This window comes from Gouania willdenowi, chromosome 12, assembly GCF_900634775.1.
Source record: "Gouania willdenowi chromosome 12, fGouWil2.1, whole genome shotgun sequence".
Classification (NCBI taxonomy): Eukaryota; Metazoa; Chordata; class Actinopteri; order Blenniiformes; family Gobiesocidae; genus Gouania; species Gouania willdenowi.
In genome coordinates this window covers 23,650,970-23,666,817 of record NC_041055.1, presented here as the reverse complement: position 1 = coordinate 23,666,817, position 15,848 = coordinate 23,650,970, and the positions used below count along the sequence as shown (strand labels likewise).

The 15,848-nt window shown below is 35.1% G+C and overlaps 1 protein-coding gene and 2 long non-coding RNA genes across 3 annotated transcripts in view; 2 read left to right on the top strand and 1 right to left on the bottom strand.

Annotated features, from left to right (window-relative positions):
• The window catches only part of LOC114473822 (uncharacterized), a 28,785-nt gene extending 25,603 nt beyond the window's left edge, over positions 1–3,182 (bottom strand). Inside the window, exon 1 of the long non-coding RNA XR_003675299.1 lies at positions 2,812–3,182. This is a non-coding gene — a long non-coding RNA (uncharacterized LOC114473822). The remainder of the gene's footprint in view (positions 1–2,811) is intronic.
• LOC114473821 (alpha-synuclein-like) lies at positions 2,957–13,649 on the top strand. Its single transcript, XM_028463646.1, has 6 exons — positions 2,957–3,269; positions 3,541–3,687; positions 4,312–4,341; positions 6,701–6,843; positions 11,914–11,985; positions 13,148–13,649. Exons 2-6 carry the CDS (start codon positions 3,567–3,569, stop codon positions 13,163–13,165), a joined length of 384 nt encoding a protein of 127 aa, XP_028319447.1. The 5' UTR covers positions 2,957–3,269; positions 3,541–3,566; the 3' UTR covers positions 13,166–13,649.
• LOC114473823 (uncharacterized) lies at positions 5,921–6,620 on the top strand. Its single transcript, XR_003675300.1, has 2 exons — positions 5,921–5,988; positions 6,478–6,620. It is a non-coding gene; the product is annotated as an uncharacterized LOC114473823 (long non-coding RNA).
• Positions 13,650–15,848: the final 2,199 nt, after the last annotated feature.

Sequence of the window (15,848 nt, the reverse complement as noted above, 5' to 3'; positions counted from 1 at the left end):
TGAGCAAATAAGTAGAATTCAAAACGTAAACTGTGGTCTGTAAATGTCTTGATGTAAATTGTGATTTGCATGATTTACATCGACATTTACATTCACAGGAAGTGGTTGTTCTGAGGCAGGAAGCAGCCTGTGGTTTGCTCTCAACACGCGTAACACGTCCAGTTTTATTCTACGATTAGATTCAAGCTTTAAAATTGAAGGACCCAATTACAATTATTACACTATCCCGTGCATGTTTGTGTGTGTCTGTGTGCGAGTGATGAGTCACTGGAAAAATACATAGCAACAGACTTTGGCAGTGTCTGCCTCTGTGCAGCATGAAGAGCTCTTACTTGGGGAAAGGCCATCTGGTTTCTCCACAAGAAGATGCTACTTCTAGCTCTGCCTCAGCGCTCACAAAGACACTGATTTCATTTTATTTGTAGTGCTTGAAATAGCAGGAGTTTATAGTTTTTCAGGGAAAACCTTTGTATCTTTATGTTATTTACTTTCTTACCCATCATACCTCGTGAATGGTATCAACCTCTTACGTCGCCTTGATTTAACGTGATGAAATAATCACATTTTCTAGATTGGAATCAATATCATCAACCAATAATGGACTATGACCAGGTGCAAAAACCTGTAGCCTGCAGTTCGGGGTGGCGTTCAACTTTCAAGGCGGCGTTCAACTTTTCGGGGCGGCGCTTAACGTTCAATAAACCAATCGCGTTAAGACTTACTCTAAACCTAACCGTAACACTAACCCATATCTATTTTGTATGCCTATAGAATTATGTAATTATGTATGTATTACTATGGAACGATTTATTTATTTTGAGGTTGATTATTTTTAACTGTATAAGAATCACACAGCACAATAGCAAGCCACATTGAGCTCCACCCCGAACTGCGGACTGCAGTCAGGGATACTTCAATTGACCGGTAGTCTATCCGTACGCAGCGCCCCTCACTGGGCAGTTTAGGTGACGTGATGGATGCACCAAGTGACTTAAAGTACCGTCAGTTTTATTTTAGTTTTTTTTTAGCTACCCTGCTAAACCTTTTATTTTAACCCTATCCCTAACCCAGGAAATACCCTAAAATATTTTTTTTAAGGGTGGAATATGCCATGTTAAATATGTTAAAATGAAAAAAATATATATGTCAAAAGTGGGATTCAAACTCACGGCAGCGGAAGGAAGAATCCTTGAGTATAGACCACTCGGCCATCCTGACACGGTGAAATCACAGGCACATTACACGTATGTAGAAAAGGTCCGGCAACGTCATCTTTTGTACGGATAGACTGCCGGTATATAGATACATATTACGAGCTAGGAGACACTTCCGTTAAAGAAAGAGTTATGTATTTAACTAAATATTGAATTGTCTTTCTGGTAAGACTTTCTTTTTTTTTTTTTTTAATTATTGAGATTTATATCACCATTTTGAGAAAAAAATATTGAGTAATAAGCTCTGATCCATATCGCCCAGCCCTATTTAGATTAGCCAGAATTAATGCACAAAGTGACAAGTGCACCACCTCAGATTTTTACACTACATTTTATTTGAACTAGATTTATATTTGAGAAAGTTCAAGTATAGGATACAGTTATTTGATATCTATTGTGTGTATATGTATTTGAAAAATATGAATTGAAAAAATGTCATTTTTTTCTTTTTTTTAAACTAATTACTAGACATTTTAGGCGACGCCATTTTAATTCCAGGTGATCCCGCATGGGGTCGCCTGGAATTAAAGCTGAAAAACACTGAGGTAAAAACATTCATTTCGTGAATTAAAAGGAAAATCAATATTTGGAACTGAACTCTTGAATTATGAGGACTTTAATTTATCTTTTTTCTGTCATTTCGGCTTTAAAAAAATCCTCCCGTGGGCCTAACAGGATCAAAGCTCTGGCGGGCCGTAGCCCACGTGCCTTGAGTTTGACACCCCTGGTGATAGTCTAATCCAGTGGTTCCCAATCGTTTATGTCCCGTGTACCCCCTTCATATTTTACTCAAATCACCACCTCTTCATATCATAAGTTCCCCCCAAAAGTAAATTCAGTATCTTTTGTAAAATGTTGCTAAATATTGTCTCTTATTGTCCGAAATGTGATAAAAATGGTCTCTACATTATTAAAAAATACAAGAAAATATAGTATTTTTTTTTTTGAATAATATTGCTGTTAGTTTTTGGTGAATTTATTAAAAAAAAAATTGTAGAAGAAGGAACTAGGAATATTTCCTGATTATTCTTTTAATTACTTGTAAAATCTTCCCAAGTACCACCTGCAATGTGCTCCTGTACCCGTATGGGTACACGTACCCCTGTTTGGGAACCACTGGTTTAATCTTTTAAAATCAGCTATAAATTGGTGCTCATTTTATGATTAAAAAAACAAATATATGAGGGTTAGGGTCAGTATCTTTTGTAAAATGTTGCTAAATATTGTCTCCTATTGTCAGAAATGTGATAAAAATGGTCTCTACATTATTACAAAATACAAGAAAATATAGTATTTTTTTTTTAATAATATTGCTGTTAGTTTTTGGTGAATTTATTAAAAAAAAAAAAAAAAAAAAAAAATTGTAGAAGAAGGAACTAGGAATATTTCCTGATTATTTTTTTAATTACTTATAAAATCTTCCCAAGTACCACCTGCAATGTGCTCCTGTACCCGTATGGGTACACGTACCCCTGTTTGGGAACCACTGGTTTAATCTTTTAAAATCAGCTATAAATTGGTGCTCATTTTATGATTAAAAAAAACAAATATATGAGGGTTAGACACTAGAATATTGGGACCCACATCTGTAACTTACTGTGACATGTCATGCTAGCGGTGAACGCGCCGCGTGCGTCAACTCGCTGCTGCTGCCGCTGATTGGTTCTTTGGCCGCAGGTGCGTTCGTTCAGACTCTGCACCCACGCGCCGTGTGGTCAGGTGGTCAACCCACATCCTGGAAAAGTGACGTCATACCGCGTGTGTATTTGTGCGTGTCGGAGCCGCTCGGCTTGTCTCTCTGAGCAGCAGAATCGCTCTCTCCATCCTCCTCTTCCTCCTCCAGGGGCGCCTGTTCGTCCAACCTGTTGAGCGTCAGTCGGTCTGTTTCACTCGAACTACCAACAACACCGACCTCATCTTTGCTTCTGTTTTGTTCTGTTACTGAGTGAAGTTAGGAGACAATAAACCGGTTTGTCCGCTCCTCCGGGGGGAATCTCAGGTATCATCGCGGAAGACTCGCCTCATTATCGGCTTTAAGGAAGTTAAAGGCAACAGGTGGGTGAAACACAGCTTTGCTTTTCTCTGAATAATAGCACTTTTTTTTTTTTTTTTTTTTTTTTACATTTAGGCGAACAGTAATGACCAGCGTTGTATTCTCTACAATAGAAGCGCCTTCTGTTTTTATTTTTATTTATTTTATTTTTAATTCATTTAATTTATGGTTTGTAAAGCAGTTGCCACAGGTGGGGCTAAAAATGATAATAAAATGAGGGCGGTGGCGTCGTTTGTGAGTCTCAATGCGTATGTTTTTGACTTCCCTCCTTAGCCTTTTGTGCCTACAATCAGAGAACCATGGATTCATTAAGAAAGGGTTTGAACAAAGCCAAAGAGGGGGTGGTGTTGGCAGCAGAGAAGACCAAGCAGGGAGTGACTGGAGCTGCTGAGATGACCAAAGATGGGGTCATGTTTGTTGGTGAGTCCTTCATAACAAATATTCATCTCTATTCATTTATTATTATTATTTTTTTTTTTTTTGTGCAAAGAATGAGAAAATGTTTCTCATTTGAAGTCACTGGCGGATTCACCATTCTCAAGGTTCAACCAGAAAAAAAAAACTATGCAAAGAGATGCACAATCATTTAAAATACATATTTATATTACACCAAGCCAGTGGAATCGCCAATTGTTTTTATTTATTACTGTCACTGTAGCTTTAGAATTATTAAAAGAAAAAAAAAACTATAGATGTGTATGTTATATAGCTATGTGTGTAAACCTATGCTTATGTATGTATATGTCTGCTGTATTTAGTTATTATATGATGTATGTGGATATATATACTGTAAACACGTACATGTATATTCACCCTGAGATGGTGGGAAATTGTGGTTTGTGAGCAAAACTATCTTTTTGTCCATATTGGTTGTTTTTTTTTGTTTTTTTTTAATGTTTTGTAATTCGCTGTATGTGAAATGTTATATGTTCTTGGTCCCCTCTTGAAAATTAGATGTTGCATCTCAAGGGGCTTTCCATAAATACATTTCAAATTATATTATTACATCTGTATTTCTTAATCTTCCCTTAATCTTTGTTCCAGGTACTAAAACAGTGGATGGAGTCACAACAGGTAACAGCCACCATCTTTGTTAATTTCTTGTACTTTTCTATTCAAATCATTAATGAATACATGTACACAACATCAAGGACATGTTTTCTTAAAGGATCATCTGCTCACACGATGTGATAAGAGTCACGTTTCCTCACCTAAATCAGCTGCTCAACCTTCCCCAACTCCCCCCGGGGCCACACTGTGCCATTTCTCACACATAACAAGCAGGGAAAGCAAGGGGGTGTGGGGGGCGTCCAACAACATGGCCGCCTTGGATTTTTTTTTTTTACTCCCGGCTCACCGCAAGCAAAGTGAGAAACAGTATTGTTAAGAGAAATGGCGTGATGATTCATTCAACCCACACAGGATCCGACTACGCTTAATTTTCTAATCTTTTTTTAGAGGTCGACCTAGTGTTTTTGACTAATATCAACAAGGAGAGAATATTCTTTTTGTCTGAAAAATCTTAATAGTGTCAGCCTTGGTTCAATAATGAATCCAAAGCTTGATTTTCTCGCTCGTCACTTCAAACACTTGTAAAATGAGTGCTTTGCTCAACAAGTGAAGGCGTGGTGAAACCTGATAATGAAAGTCCATACACAAAGCTTTTAAAATGCGGAATTACCTCCAGGGTTATCCAAATGTGTCGGTTAGGAAAGAACATCAGTGAAATGTTTTGAATAACTTTGCTTGTGTAAAAGAGAACACATTTCAGCAGAGTTGTAAAGAGTACTGATATATACTACACAAGTAGAAGTACTGTTAGTTGAATGAAATTGTGCTTGAGTAAGTTGTACATAAAATACTCAAGTACAAGTAAAAAGTAGCTCAATTACATAGTACTCAAATTAAAAGTTACTAGTTACTTTCAACCCCCCCCCATGTTTATTTTTGGTATTACATCTCGCCACGGTTCCCTTGGTTACATTAAACATCCCATGTATAAACTTAAAAAAAGAAGACGAGATCTTGCACATTTGCAACTTAATTTATTTTCCACAAAGGCATCTGCATAAAATAAAATTGTTTTAAATAAAATAACACCAACGAATTCATTGCAAAATAAATTGAAAAAGTTCCCAGGCTCTAAGTAGTGCTGCACAATTAATCAAATTTATGTTGTGAGCACGATTTTTGTTGCCATGATTAAATTAACCCTAATTGTCTGCAATATTTACATTTAAAATATGGCTCTGTAATAGTGTATTTATTCATTATTGGTACATTTTTAATTCTTGGGTTAATTTATTTTGTATTATGTTTTTAGTATAATTGTTATTTAAAGCTCCAATTTGCACCGTAAACTGTACATATATTGTTAGTTTTAAAGTAGTGTAATAAAAACATTTTTTTTCCTAACATGATAAATCATTGTGACTATAATCGTGATTACAATATTGATGAAAAAAATCGTGACTATTATTTTGGCCATAATCATGCAGCCCTAGATTTAAGTATATCTATATTTATGAAAATAACCGGCATTAAATGCTGTTTTTGGTAGGGATCGACCAATATGAGTTTTTTTTTTTTTTTTTTTTTTTTTTTTTTTTTTTTAAGGCCAATGCTGATACCAATTTTTTTTTCCCATCAGCCTTAGCCGATGACCGATATGGACTGCCGATATTTAGAGCTGATACTACTACACAATGATGTCAACAAATGGTACGAGTTAGGGCTGGGCAAAAGAAATTGATTTATTGAATTTGTAGATAAAACAATTTTTTTTTGCACTTTTGACAATATATCTGATGTCTGCAGTCATTTTTAAGTGCATTGAAAAAAAAAAGAAAAAAGAAAATCGAATGGAAACTCAAATTTTTTTTAGGCACAATCACCCAGCCCTAGTACGAGTCTCAAATTTTAAAAAAGGAACATTTATTGAAATTAACAACGGTGATGTAGACCAAAAACAAGTAAAAAATATTTCTGTTGATGCACCGGCCGATGCATCGGTTTATCACTAGTTTTTGGCGCCGTGCATTACGTTTAATGTGGTTGGTCGGCTTTGATGTGTTGCATATGATTGTCATTCATTCTTTTGTAGTTTCACAATGTCCGTTGATTTTAAAACAAAAAATAATAATTTAGTTACTCAGTAACGGTTGGTAACGTGAGTACTTGTAATCTGTTCCTTTCACTTCTGCATTTCAGGGAGTCCATATGTCTCCTCACTTTGGGCACAAAATGTGTGAAAACAAAAACAAGAGTCCAGTCATTCAAAGAGCAAACAAACACTTTCCCAGAGGAGCTGTGTAGCTTTTCTCCACCCATACAATATAAAAGAAAGAAAAGAAGAAAAAAAAAAGCTTTGACTTGTTGGGAACGAAATGCTGTTATTTATTGATTCTTCTCCATTCTTCTCGTCCTCCCATAGTTGCAGGAAAAACAGTGTCCGGAGTGACCCATGTGAGTGGAGCAGTGGTTACCGGGGTTACCACCGTGGCCCAGAAAACTGTGGAGGGTGCTGGGAATATCGTGGCAGCCACCAAATTAGGCAAGAAGGAGCCTGTCAAACAAGTAAGAGCAATGAGCTGCTTCCACACGCCTTCTCCTATGTTATATAACCTACAGTAGTTGGAACATCACAATATATTCTCCATTAAATCTTATTTTATTACACACATTTAACATAATCCTTCTAAATGTTAGTGTTTTGTGTAAATTCTTCCCAAAAAGAAGAAATGCTCCCAGTTTGCTTTACTTGTTTACCTTTATACTCTGCAGTGCTGCAAAAACACCATTTTAATTACTCATGTGATCCTTTGTGCCAACATGTGAGAGATAGAAACATTCAGTCATTACTCATCACTCACCGAGCCAGTTTTTATATGACTATGAAAATGTGACAGGGATTAACCACCAGATCATCATAATCATTACAATTGGAGCAGTTTACCTGCACTGGTTAAATACAAGAATTAAAAACACTTGGTATTTACATTAATAGGGAGCTTATATGATATAAACACTATATGGATCTTATTGGGTTCCTTCTTTTTTTACTATGGACCATATATTTTGTTAAGCGCACTGAGATGACTTTGTTGTAATTTGCGCAATAAAGATAAAGTTGAGTTATATATCTATGTTCTGTAAGGAAAAAAATAAGGTACACCCTGAACTGGCCTATAGATGACGTCACAGATAATATTTGGGCTAGCAGGGCTTGGAATAGCCATATCTACCAGTGAGAGTCTACTGCACATAAATAAAAAATAAACATGTAAATTAATAGATCTATGGGTCTGCGGGTTCAATCCCTAGATCTCTAGGGCCTGAAATCTTAAAAATTCATATCTATATTTGACCAAATCTGACTTAGTTATGTTAGGTTGGTTTCATCTGAATCAGATCTGGATTATTTATTTATTTATTTAATGGGGTGCCTTTACATTTAGTCCTACTGTATAATTTTTCAATTCAACTTTATTTGTATAGCGCAAATTACAACAAAGTCATCTCAATGCGCTTATCAAAAATATAAAATTCATAATAAGAAAGAAAAAACCAACAAGATCCACATGAACAAGCACTTTTTTTTCTGCCGAATATATATATATATATATATATATGTATATATGAATATATGATTAGGTATGAAATATTGTAGTTTATTCATCCTAGTCCCACTCTTCACATTTTAGTCAAAGTATTAAAATGTATTGTTTTTAGTTGTAAAATGTCAGAATGACTGCCCTCTATGGGTTGAACGCAGGCTATTACAATTGAATTTAGCTATTAGCTAAGATTAAGATTAATCACTGTTGGCCCTGCCCCTCCTATAAAAGATGGGAGGAGGGACTAGGTTTCCTCAGCATAGCTAGGGGTGTCCCAATCCGATATCAGTCAGAAAACTAATATCGGATTTTATCGGACTGCATCTGAAATCTCCGATGTAATATATATTGTTTTTTTGGATTTATTTTTTCAATATCTTCTATTTAATTCATAAATTTATTTTATTTAGTCATAGAATGTTCTTATTTAAAATGTTATATATATGTAATCCATTGGTTTATAATAAATGGGTCTATTTTTTTAATAATAAAGTATTTTCTAACATTCCACACTACATAATAAGTAATAAAAGTAGGTATGATTTGTGCTGATATTGTATCGGATCGGTATCGATCAATATGCAAGGCTGCAATATCGGTATCGTATCGGAAGTGAAAAAGTTGTTTCTGGACATCCTACTCATCGTCCTCAGTGAGCATTGATTGACAGCTCAATGTGGAACTGTGCAGCGCTGTGGGGGCGGGCCTGCTGTGAGTGGGCGTGTCTTAACTACTCTAGGATCAAACAGAAAATGCCCATGATCAACTCTTTTTTTTCGTTTCCCCCTAGTGGCAGGTCAGCAAAAACCTGGGGGTGTTTTTTGCACTTTAATAGTGATAGAAATGTCATTTAAACCAGTGATTCTCAACTGGTGGGTCGGGACCCAAAAGTGGTTCGCAGACCTGTACTGGGTGGGTCGCGAACAGCTGGTCAAAAATAAACAAATACTTAATGTCTCTCATGATGGACTTGTCTCTTATCTTGAAAAAACCTTTTCTTTTGACAAGCATGCTGTAAAATGCAGGAAACATATAGAGATTTATGTTTTAAATATATAATATATAAGTGTATGTTTTCAACAGATATTTTTGAAAAACTACTGGTACGTTTAGTTTTTCTAAAAAATAAAAAAAAAAATGGTTGTGGTTTAATGACCGTGAAAAAATGTGGGTCCCATGGTGATAACAGTTGAGAAGTGTGAATGATCACTGATCCAGATTACTGCCAATATCTGATTTTTTTTTTTTTTAATTATTAAGTTGGACATTAGTAAGCACGTGTCAAACTCAAGGCCTGGGTGCCAAATTCTGCCCATCAGAGCATCCGATTCGGCCCGCTGGAGGAAATGAAAATGACAAAGAAAACATGAATTATTGTGTAAATTACCGAATAATTTTGTAAATTGTTGTTGGAAAAAAACTCTTAAATTTTTCTCCAAAATCCTGCAATTTTTTTCCCAAATTATTCCACAATATCTCCCCAAATTAAATAAAAAAAAAATTGGTCAAAAAATAAATAAATCAAAGGACATTTAAGTATCTGTCACTTATTATTTAGATATTCTTGATGCCTTCTATACTTAATTTATAACTAGAAGTGCAAACTTAACATTAATGTTGAACTTTGTTCTTTTATTCAAACCGCTCCGTATTTGGCTCTTGAATTAAAATGAGTTTGACACCCCTGGTCTAAAGTAAAGTGTAGATATACAATAGATGGTCCTTAGAATTACTGTTTTTTTTTTTTTTTTTTTTATATATATATATCAAATCAATGCAGTTCTTCCAAACTTTATTTATCCCTAAGGGGAAACTTAATTTAACAATCTACAAGTCAAAGAAATCCAAAGAAGTAAGAAAGGAAACGGGTCATATTCCAAGCCTTTAACCACCATCCTACTGTATATCACCTCCCTGCTGGAAGTTGTAGGATTTAATGAACCTTTTTATCAAATATTTCCCACAGCAACACAAACACAAACACGTTCTGATGCACAATAATCCAACACCTCTTAATTAGCCACGAAACCCAACGGGAATCCGACAGCGCAATTATCAACCCTACAGTCAAGCATGAGCTGTTTTTCTACCCCAGCTTTTAATCATCAATTAATAAAGGCCTCATTAGAAATAAAAAATGCAGCAGGTCAGGCTGCAGCTTTGCTTTAAACACTTTTTTTTATCATTACACTTGTGTACGACAGTGAATGATCCCCAGGAATGTCTATCCTGGGGTTCCCACTGAGTGAGTGGCAGCAGATTGTTCTCATTAAACCATCATTGCCATTAATCATCATCAATATTTATTCCATCTTAAAAAATGGATGCCAGGCTGAAAGAGTCGGTGGCTCCTCTGCTGAGTCTGACACACTCACAGAGGATCGCTGACTCCACATAAATCACTTCATCTAATTGTTCAGTTCATTATCTGTTGCTGGTGGTGACTCAGCGCAACACAAAGCAGGCCGAGAGGCTCAAAGACTGGAAAATGAGCATATGTGATTATGGCTGGGGTCATACTGAGGAATATAATAAAAAAGAAAAACAATACATGGAAACAATCACTAGTCCTTCCCGACCACAACATTATAAACAACTATAATAGAGTATAATGATGGAATAAATGAGTGATAACACACACACATTTTAAAGAATGTAATTTTGTAAATAAGTGGAATGAAACTGTATTTAGCACCTCCTGAATAGATTTATTTCTAAAGTTTCTCTCATCTACGATAATTTTTCAGTTCATGTTCAAATCAAAATAATTTCTATCATCATTTTGTGTGTTTTGTTGTTGTCCTTTTTATTATTCAGTATATTTCGCTCATATTTTGTGTTTTGTACGTTTCTGTTGTTTTTGTGTAATTTGTAGTGATCCTGTATGTTTTTCTCTCATTTAGTGTGTCTTTGTTGTCGTTTTGTGTGTTGTTTGTAATAATAAGTATGTTTCTCTCTTTTAGTGCGTGTGTTTTGTCTGTTATTTTTATCAGTCATTATATTTCTCTAATTTTGTGTGTTTTTTGGTGCCATTTTGTGTATTTTGTTCTTGTACTTTTTTATTATTCAGTATAGTTTTTTCATATTTTGTTTTTTGATGGTTGGTATTATTTCAATTATTCGCTCAGCGTGTGTCTTTGGTGTTGTTTGTCGTTTTGAATGTTTCTGTTTTTTTTGTGTATTTTGTAGTGATCTTGTGTGTTTTTCTCTTATTTAGTGTCTTTGTCGTTTTGTGTGTTTCTGTTAATAAGTATTTTTCTCTCTTAGTGTTTTTTTTTTTGGTGTCATTTTGTTGTTTGTCTGTTCTTTTTATTATTCAGTATATTTGTCTCTTGTTTTTTGTGTTTTTGTTGTTGTTATAGTGAGTAATAATTAGTATTAAAATATAATATTATAAAACCCCATATTTTAAATGTTTTCATTTGTTAATTTTCCTCTCTCGCAAGTACCCCTGTAGTGCCATCACTCATTCCTAGGGGTACACGTACCCCCATTTGAGAAACCCTGCTCTAAACCACTCGGTCATTATCCGTTCTTCATTACTGACTCACTTTAAGCAGCTCACTGCTTAATACAAGTGCAGCAACTGTCTTACAATAATAAATGGATATTAAAAAGAGTGGGCAGATCCTTGTGTATCTTTACATATAAAACTTCCCTCCAAAAATATCTCCTCCTCCTCTGATTTTATTCTAACACGTAGCTGAGCTACACTTCCTGTTTTTCCAAGAACCAAAAAGGTCCAGCTTCTTATTTGCAGCTCCTAAAACGACTCAGAGCTCATCAGTGTAATTATGGTACCGTTTTCTCTCAATCTGTGTTTAATGAAAATCCAATTACAGCTGCAGGTTAATCTGTGTTTTAGTAGCAGATTTATTTGCTCCAGTGATTGCGGTGGAGGCGCAGAAAGAAGTAAAAACATGGCCAGGCTTCATTAACAACTGGATACACGATCTTCGAGAATTTAAACGCAGCTGTTCACAAGAAAATTCTCATTAACTGTAAAAGTGATTGATTTTGTTTTTTCTAGAACAATGATGAATCGCCAGTGCAGAATCCGGCAGAAACGCCGACTGACACCGACACAGCAGATGTTACAGAGGTGAGACTAAAACAAAGATGGTTGGATTTAACACAAACTCATCACTGTTTACTTTGGTCATTTAGTATTTGTTCATCAGTCAGATTATCACTAAATCTTTTTTATTAGATATAATCATATAGTATCCCTCATTGATCAATAAATCAAACATCATTTACTCCAAAAAGAAAAAGGTTGGAATTGCCGTTTTGAAGGTTTTTCACTGTCAACACATTTTTGTGCATTGCATTGTGGGATGTGGAGTCCCATGAACAGATGCATGGAAGTGTTTTTACTTCATACTGTTATTTCTTGCGTTTCTTTTCCAGACAAGGAGAATAATGGCCACGTTTACATGAGAGGTTTAATTCAGAATAAAAGTTAATTCCTCTTTAAACTGACCTTGCACACACTTAATTCCAAATTCAACTTAAATCCAAATTATGTGACTGGATTATTCCGATTTTGTTTATTCTGCTCCGCGGAGGAAAGTGAAACCATGTTATTGTCGAGCTGCTGCTTCAAAACTACAATCAAATCGTGTGGTCTTCTATGTTGTAGCCGAAAAGTAAAAGTTTGTGAGTTTTTTCCGACAGACGTGAATATGTCACGTTTGCCCCCCGTCCAATCAGATCCCTTCCCAACCCCCAGACCTCAAGCAAAATTAAATAAACCTGTTTTCCATTCAAACATTAATTCAGAATGACGATTTATATGTAATGTAATAATTCCAAATGATTTTTTTGTAATAAGCAATTAGGAATTAGAAAACATCATGTAATCGTGACCACGCCTGTGATATCAGATTAAAGTAAGAACACTTCTATGCACCCGTCCCCACGACTCCACATCCCACAATGCAATGCTCAGGGTGGAGAATAAAACTAACTTTCAAGCAGCAATTTCAACCTTTTTCCTTTTCTTTGGGAAGTAAATGATGTTAAATAATTTAAACTGAGTCCTATATGATGATTTTATAGCAAAAAGGATTGTGGGTAACAGCTTTAAGAATATAGTTTTACTTTAATGACTTTAAGTAGCTTTAGGTAAATAAAACATCATGCTCAGGATCTAACAGGATAAAACCACTGTTGTTCAGTGGAGATAAGATGAATAAGTATATAAATCCTTTTCAGGCACTGCAGTAAAGTCTTTGTCGTTTTTTTTGTTTTTTTCTTTCCAGGAGGATTCTGATGACTAAACCCTCGCTTCTTTATCCTGAACGAAACATTCCATGTCGCTCTGCCAAGTCCCGTCGTGCCTCGTTTTTTTCCTCCTGTAGGGAGGTGTGTTTGTGCCTTTAACACATCAGGTGTGTGTTTTGTGTGACCAGCAGCCATTTACAGTGAGTCCCTCCCACTGGGAAGGGCTACTGGTCACCACAGGCGTGTTTCTCTGTTACTTTATCAGTTGTGTAGCTTCGTCTGAAATACACACCAACCTACAAACCAAGTCTCTGTTACATGAACAAATGATAGCACAACAATTATGTTTTATAATTATTTCTGTCTGTGTGCTGCTGGTGGACTAAAATCTGTGCCGAGCCATTTGTAAAATCTGTTTTTTGTTTAGCCTGCTGTAACATCATCATATGAGTGGAGCATGTAAACTACACTTCAGCTCAGCTGTTGTGTTGGTAATTAGATGAGATTTTAATGTTGAATAAAATCTAAAGCATGTCGTAAGCATCGTTTATTTTACTACCCGAAGTAAATGGATTTCTGACAAAGGTCAAGGATATATAAATGTAGATTTATTTTCAACTCATATTTAAGACCTATAATGTTACTAAACAGGAGGTGCATGTTGGGTTATTGAAGGTGCAAACAACTGTGGACAATTTTACTCTTTACTACTGTATGATTTTTTTATTTTTTTTTCTCCACGGTATATCCTTGCCTCCGATTTTTGGCGTTTTTCATATTTTTGTCATTTTTTTTATGCTTTACTGCAATCTCTCAATTTCTACACATTACTATATCCTTATCTCTGATTTTTTGGTGTTTGTCAGATTTTCTTTTTTCATGCCTTATTGCAGTCTCATATTTTCTGTAGTTTTTTGAGGCAAGGCACATGTATTTTGATAAGCGCATTGAGATGACTGTTATTAATTGCGCTATACAAATAAAGTTGAATTGAATTTGTATAGTGCATTTCATACACAAGGCAACTCAATGTGCTTTACATGATCAAAAAGTGCAACAGAAAACATTCAACAGCTTAAAATCAATAAGAACATTTAAAATCAACAAACACATTACAACATTACCAAAAATCTTCCTCTCAATCATACAAAGTAGAAAAAAAGTGCTTTTAACTTTGATTAGAGATTTATACGGAGCCCCAGACATGAGACGGTGATGAAAAATATTAATTGACCACAAAATACAAATTAAGTCAAGTTAACAATTTGTGGCCACAATTTACTATTTGTACTATGTCATGTCGGGGGCTCTGTAGACTTACTATATGTTTTATTTAATTTTTTTATACCTGATCTCCAATTTTCAATCCAAGTTTAGGTTCCAACATCCAACAAACTGGTGTATAGCAGCAGGCTACAATATTTGCTATGATTCCGTGAGGTATTTATGGCAAAGAAAGAAAACTCCAGTGTGCAGAAGCGTGGTGGCCTTGGTGATGTGCTGCAATGTCTGTTGTGTAGAAAAGTGAGGCTGATTCTCAATGATCTAGTCACATTCATATTGCTGTATCCTTCAGTGCTGCAGTGAATCCTATTGTTAGTTTTACATGTAATGGACTAGTAGAAAGCAAACATTTTGATGTACATTGTACAAGAAAAGATATTTTTTCTTTCAATGATCCAAATCTACACTTGCTGATACTCCCTCTTCTTAAATATCCCAGATTACCATTAATTACATTTTCCTTCCAATTCTTTCCTATTATGAAAGTTGATGTATGGAAGGTCAAAACTCCTCACCATCTATAGGAGAGCTTCACAGAAAATGTGCACATTATCTGGTAGGAATACTTTTATGTTCCACATGTGACACAGTATGTACTTTTTCACAAGAATTTCAACTAGGTTTGGACTTACTTTTGTCAAAATGCTTTTTACAATCACCTGTTGGGTTTTTTTTTTTTTTGTACAAAAACATTCTTTGGCCTAATGTTTATCACCAAACATGCTGCAGTTGATGTCCAAACATTAGTTCAATTATTTCTGCTTTTATAGCCTTCGTTAATGAGAATTGGCTTTATATTTGATGTAAATCTCCAGTTGTTTTTTTTAGCAGACTACAAATGTACTTAAAACATGATTCATTGCCACTCAGTATCATATTTCCAAAATTTCACATAATCTGTAACCACTAAGGGTCCTACTTCAATCTGAACAAAAAATTAGCCATGAAGGTCATGTAGAAGCTTAGAAAAACATTGTGATTTTTGGCTAAATATGCATAAATAGTGAGATGGAAAAAAAATAGAAATACTATGAAATCGTATACAGGACTGTAAAATAGGGCTGAAAAGAAAAAAAGAAATGGATTTAGAGTAATTTTAAAGATTTTTTTTCAAAACACGCACCACATGACATTTTGATACTTCAATTAACAGAAATTACATAAACCTTAAAAAAGAAAAGAAAATCAAGTGAGTGCATGTATACTATGTTACTACATAAATGGTATTTTTTATGCGTTTAAACCTTTTTTAACTGAAAGAAATGCAGTTGGATAGAATATTTGCGTCACGTGACGTCATACATTAAATCAATTCCCTAAGGTGGCTTCACTGATTTTTGGCGCCATTATTGCTACTTTATCCAGTTAATCTAATATTAAAGCTAGTGACTGACAGGCTGTCATTAGTAGTGGGGGGGTTATGCCAACCAGAATTGGGGTCAGTTGCATTTTGCA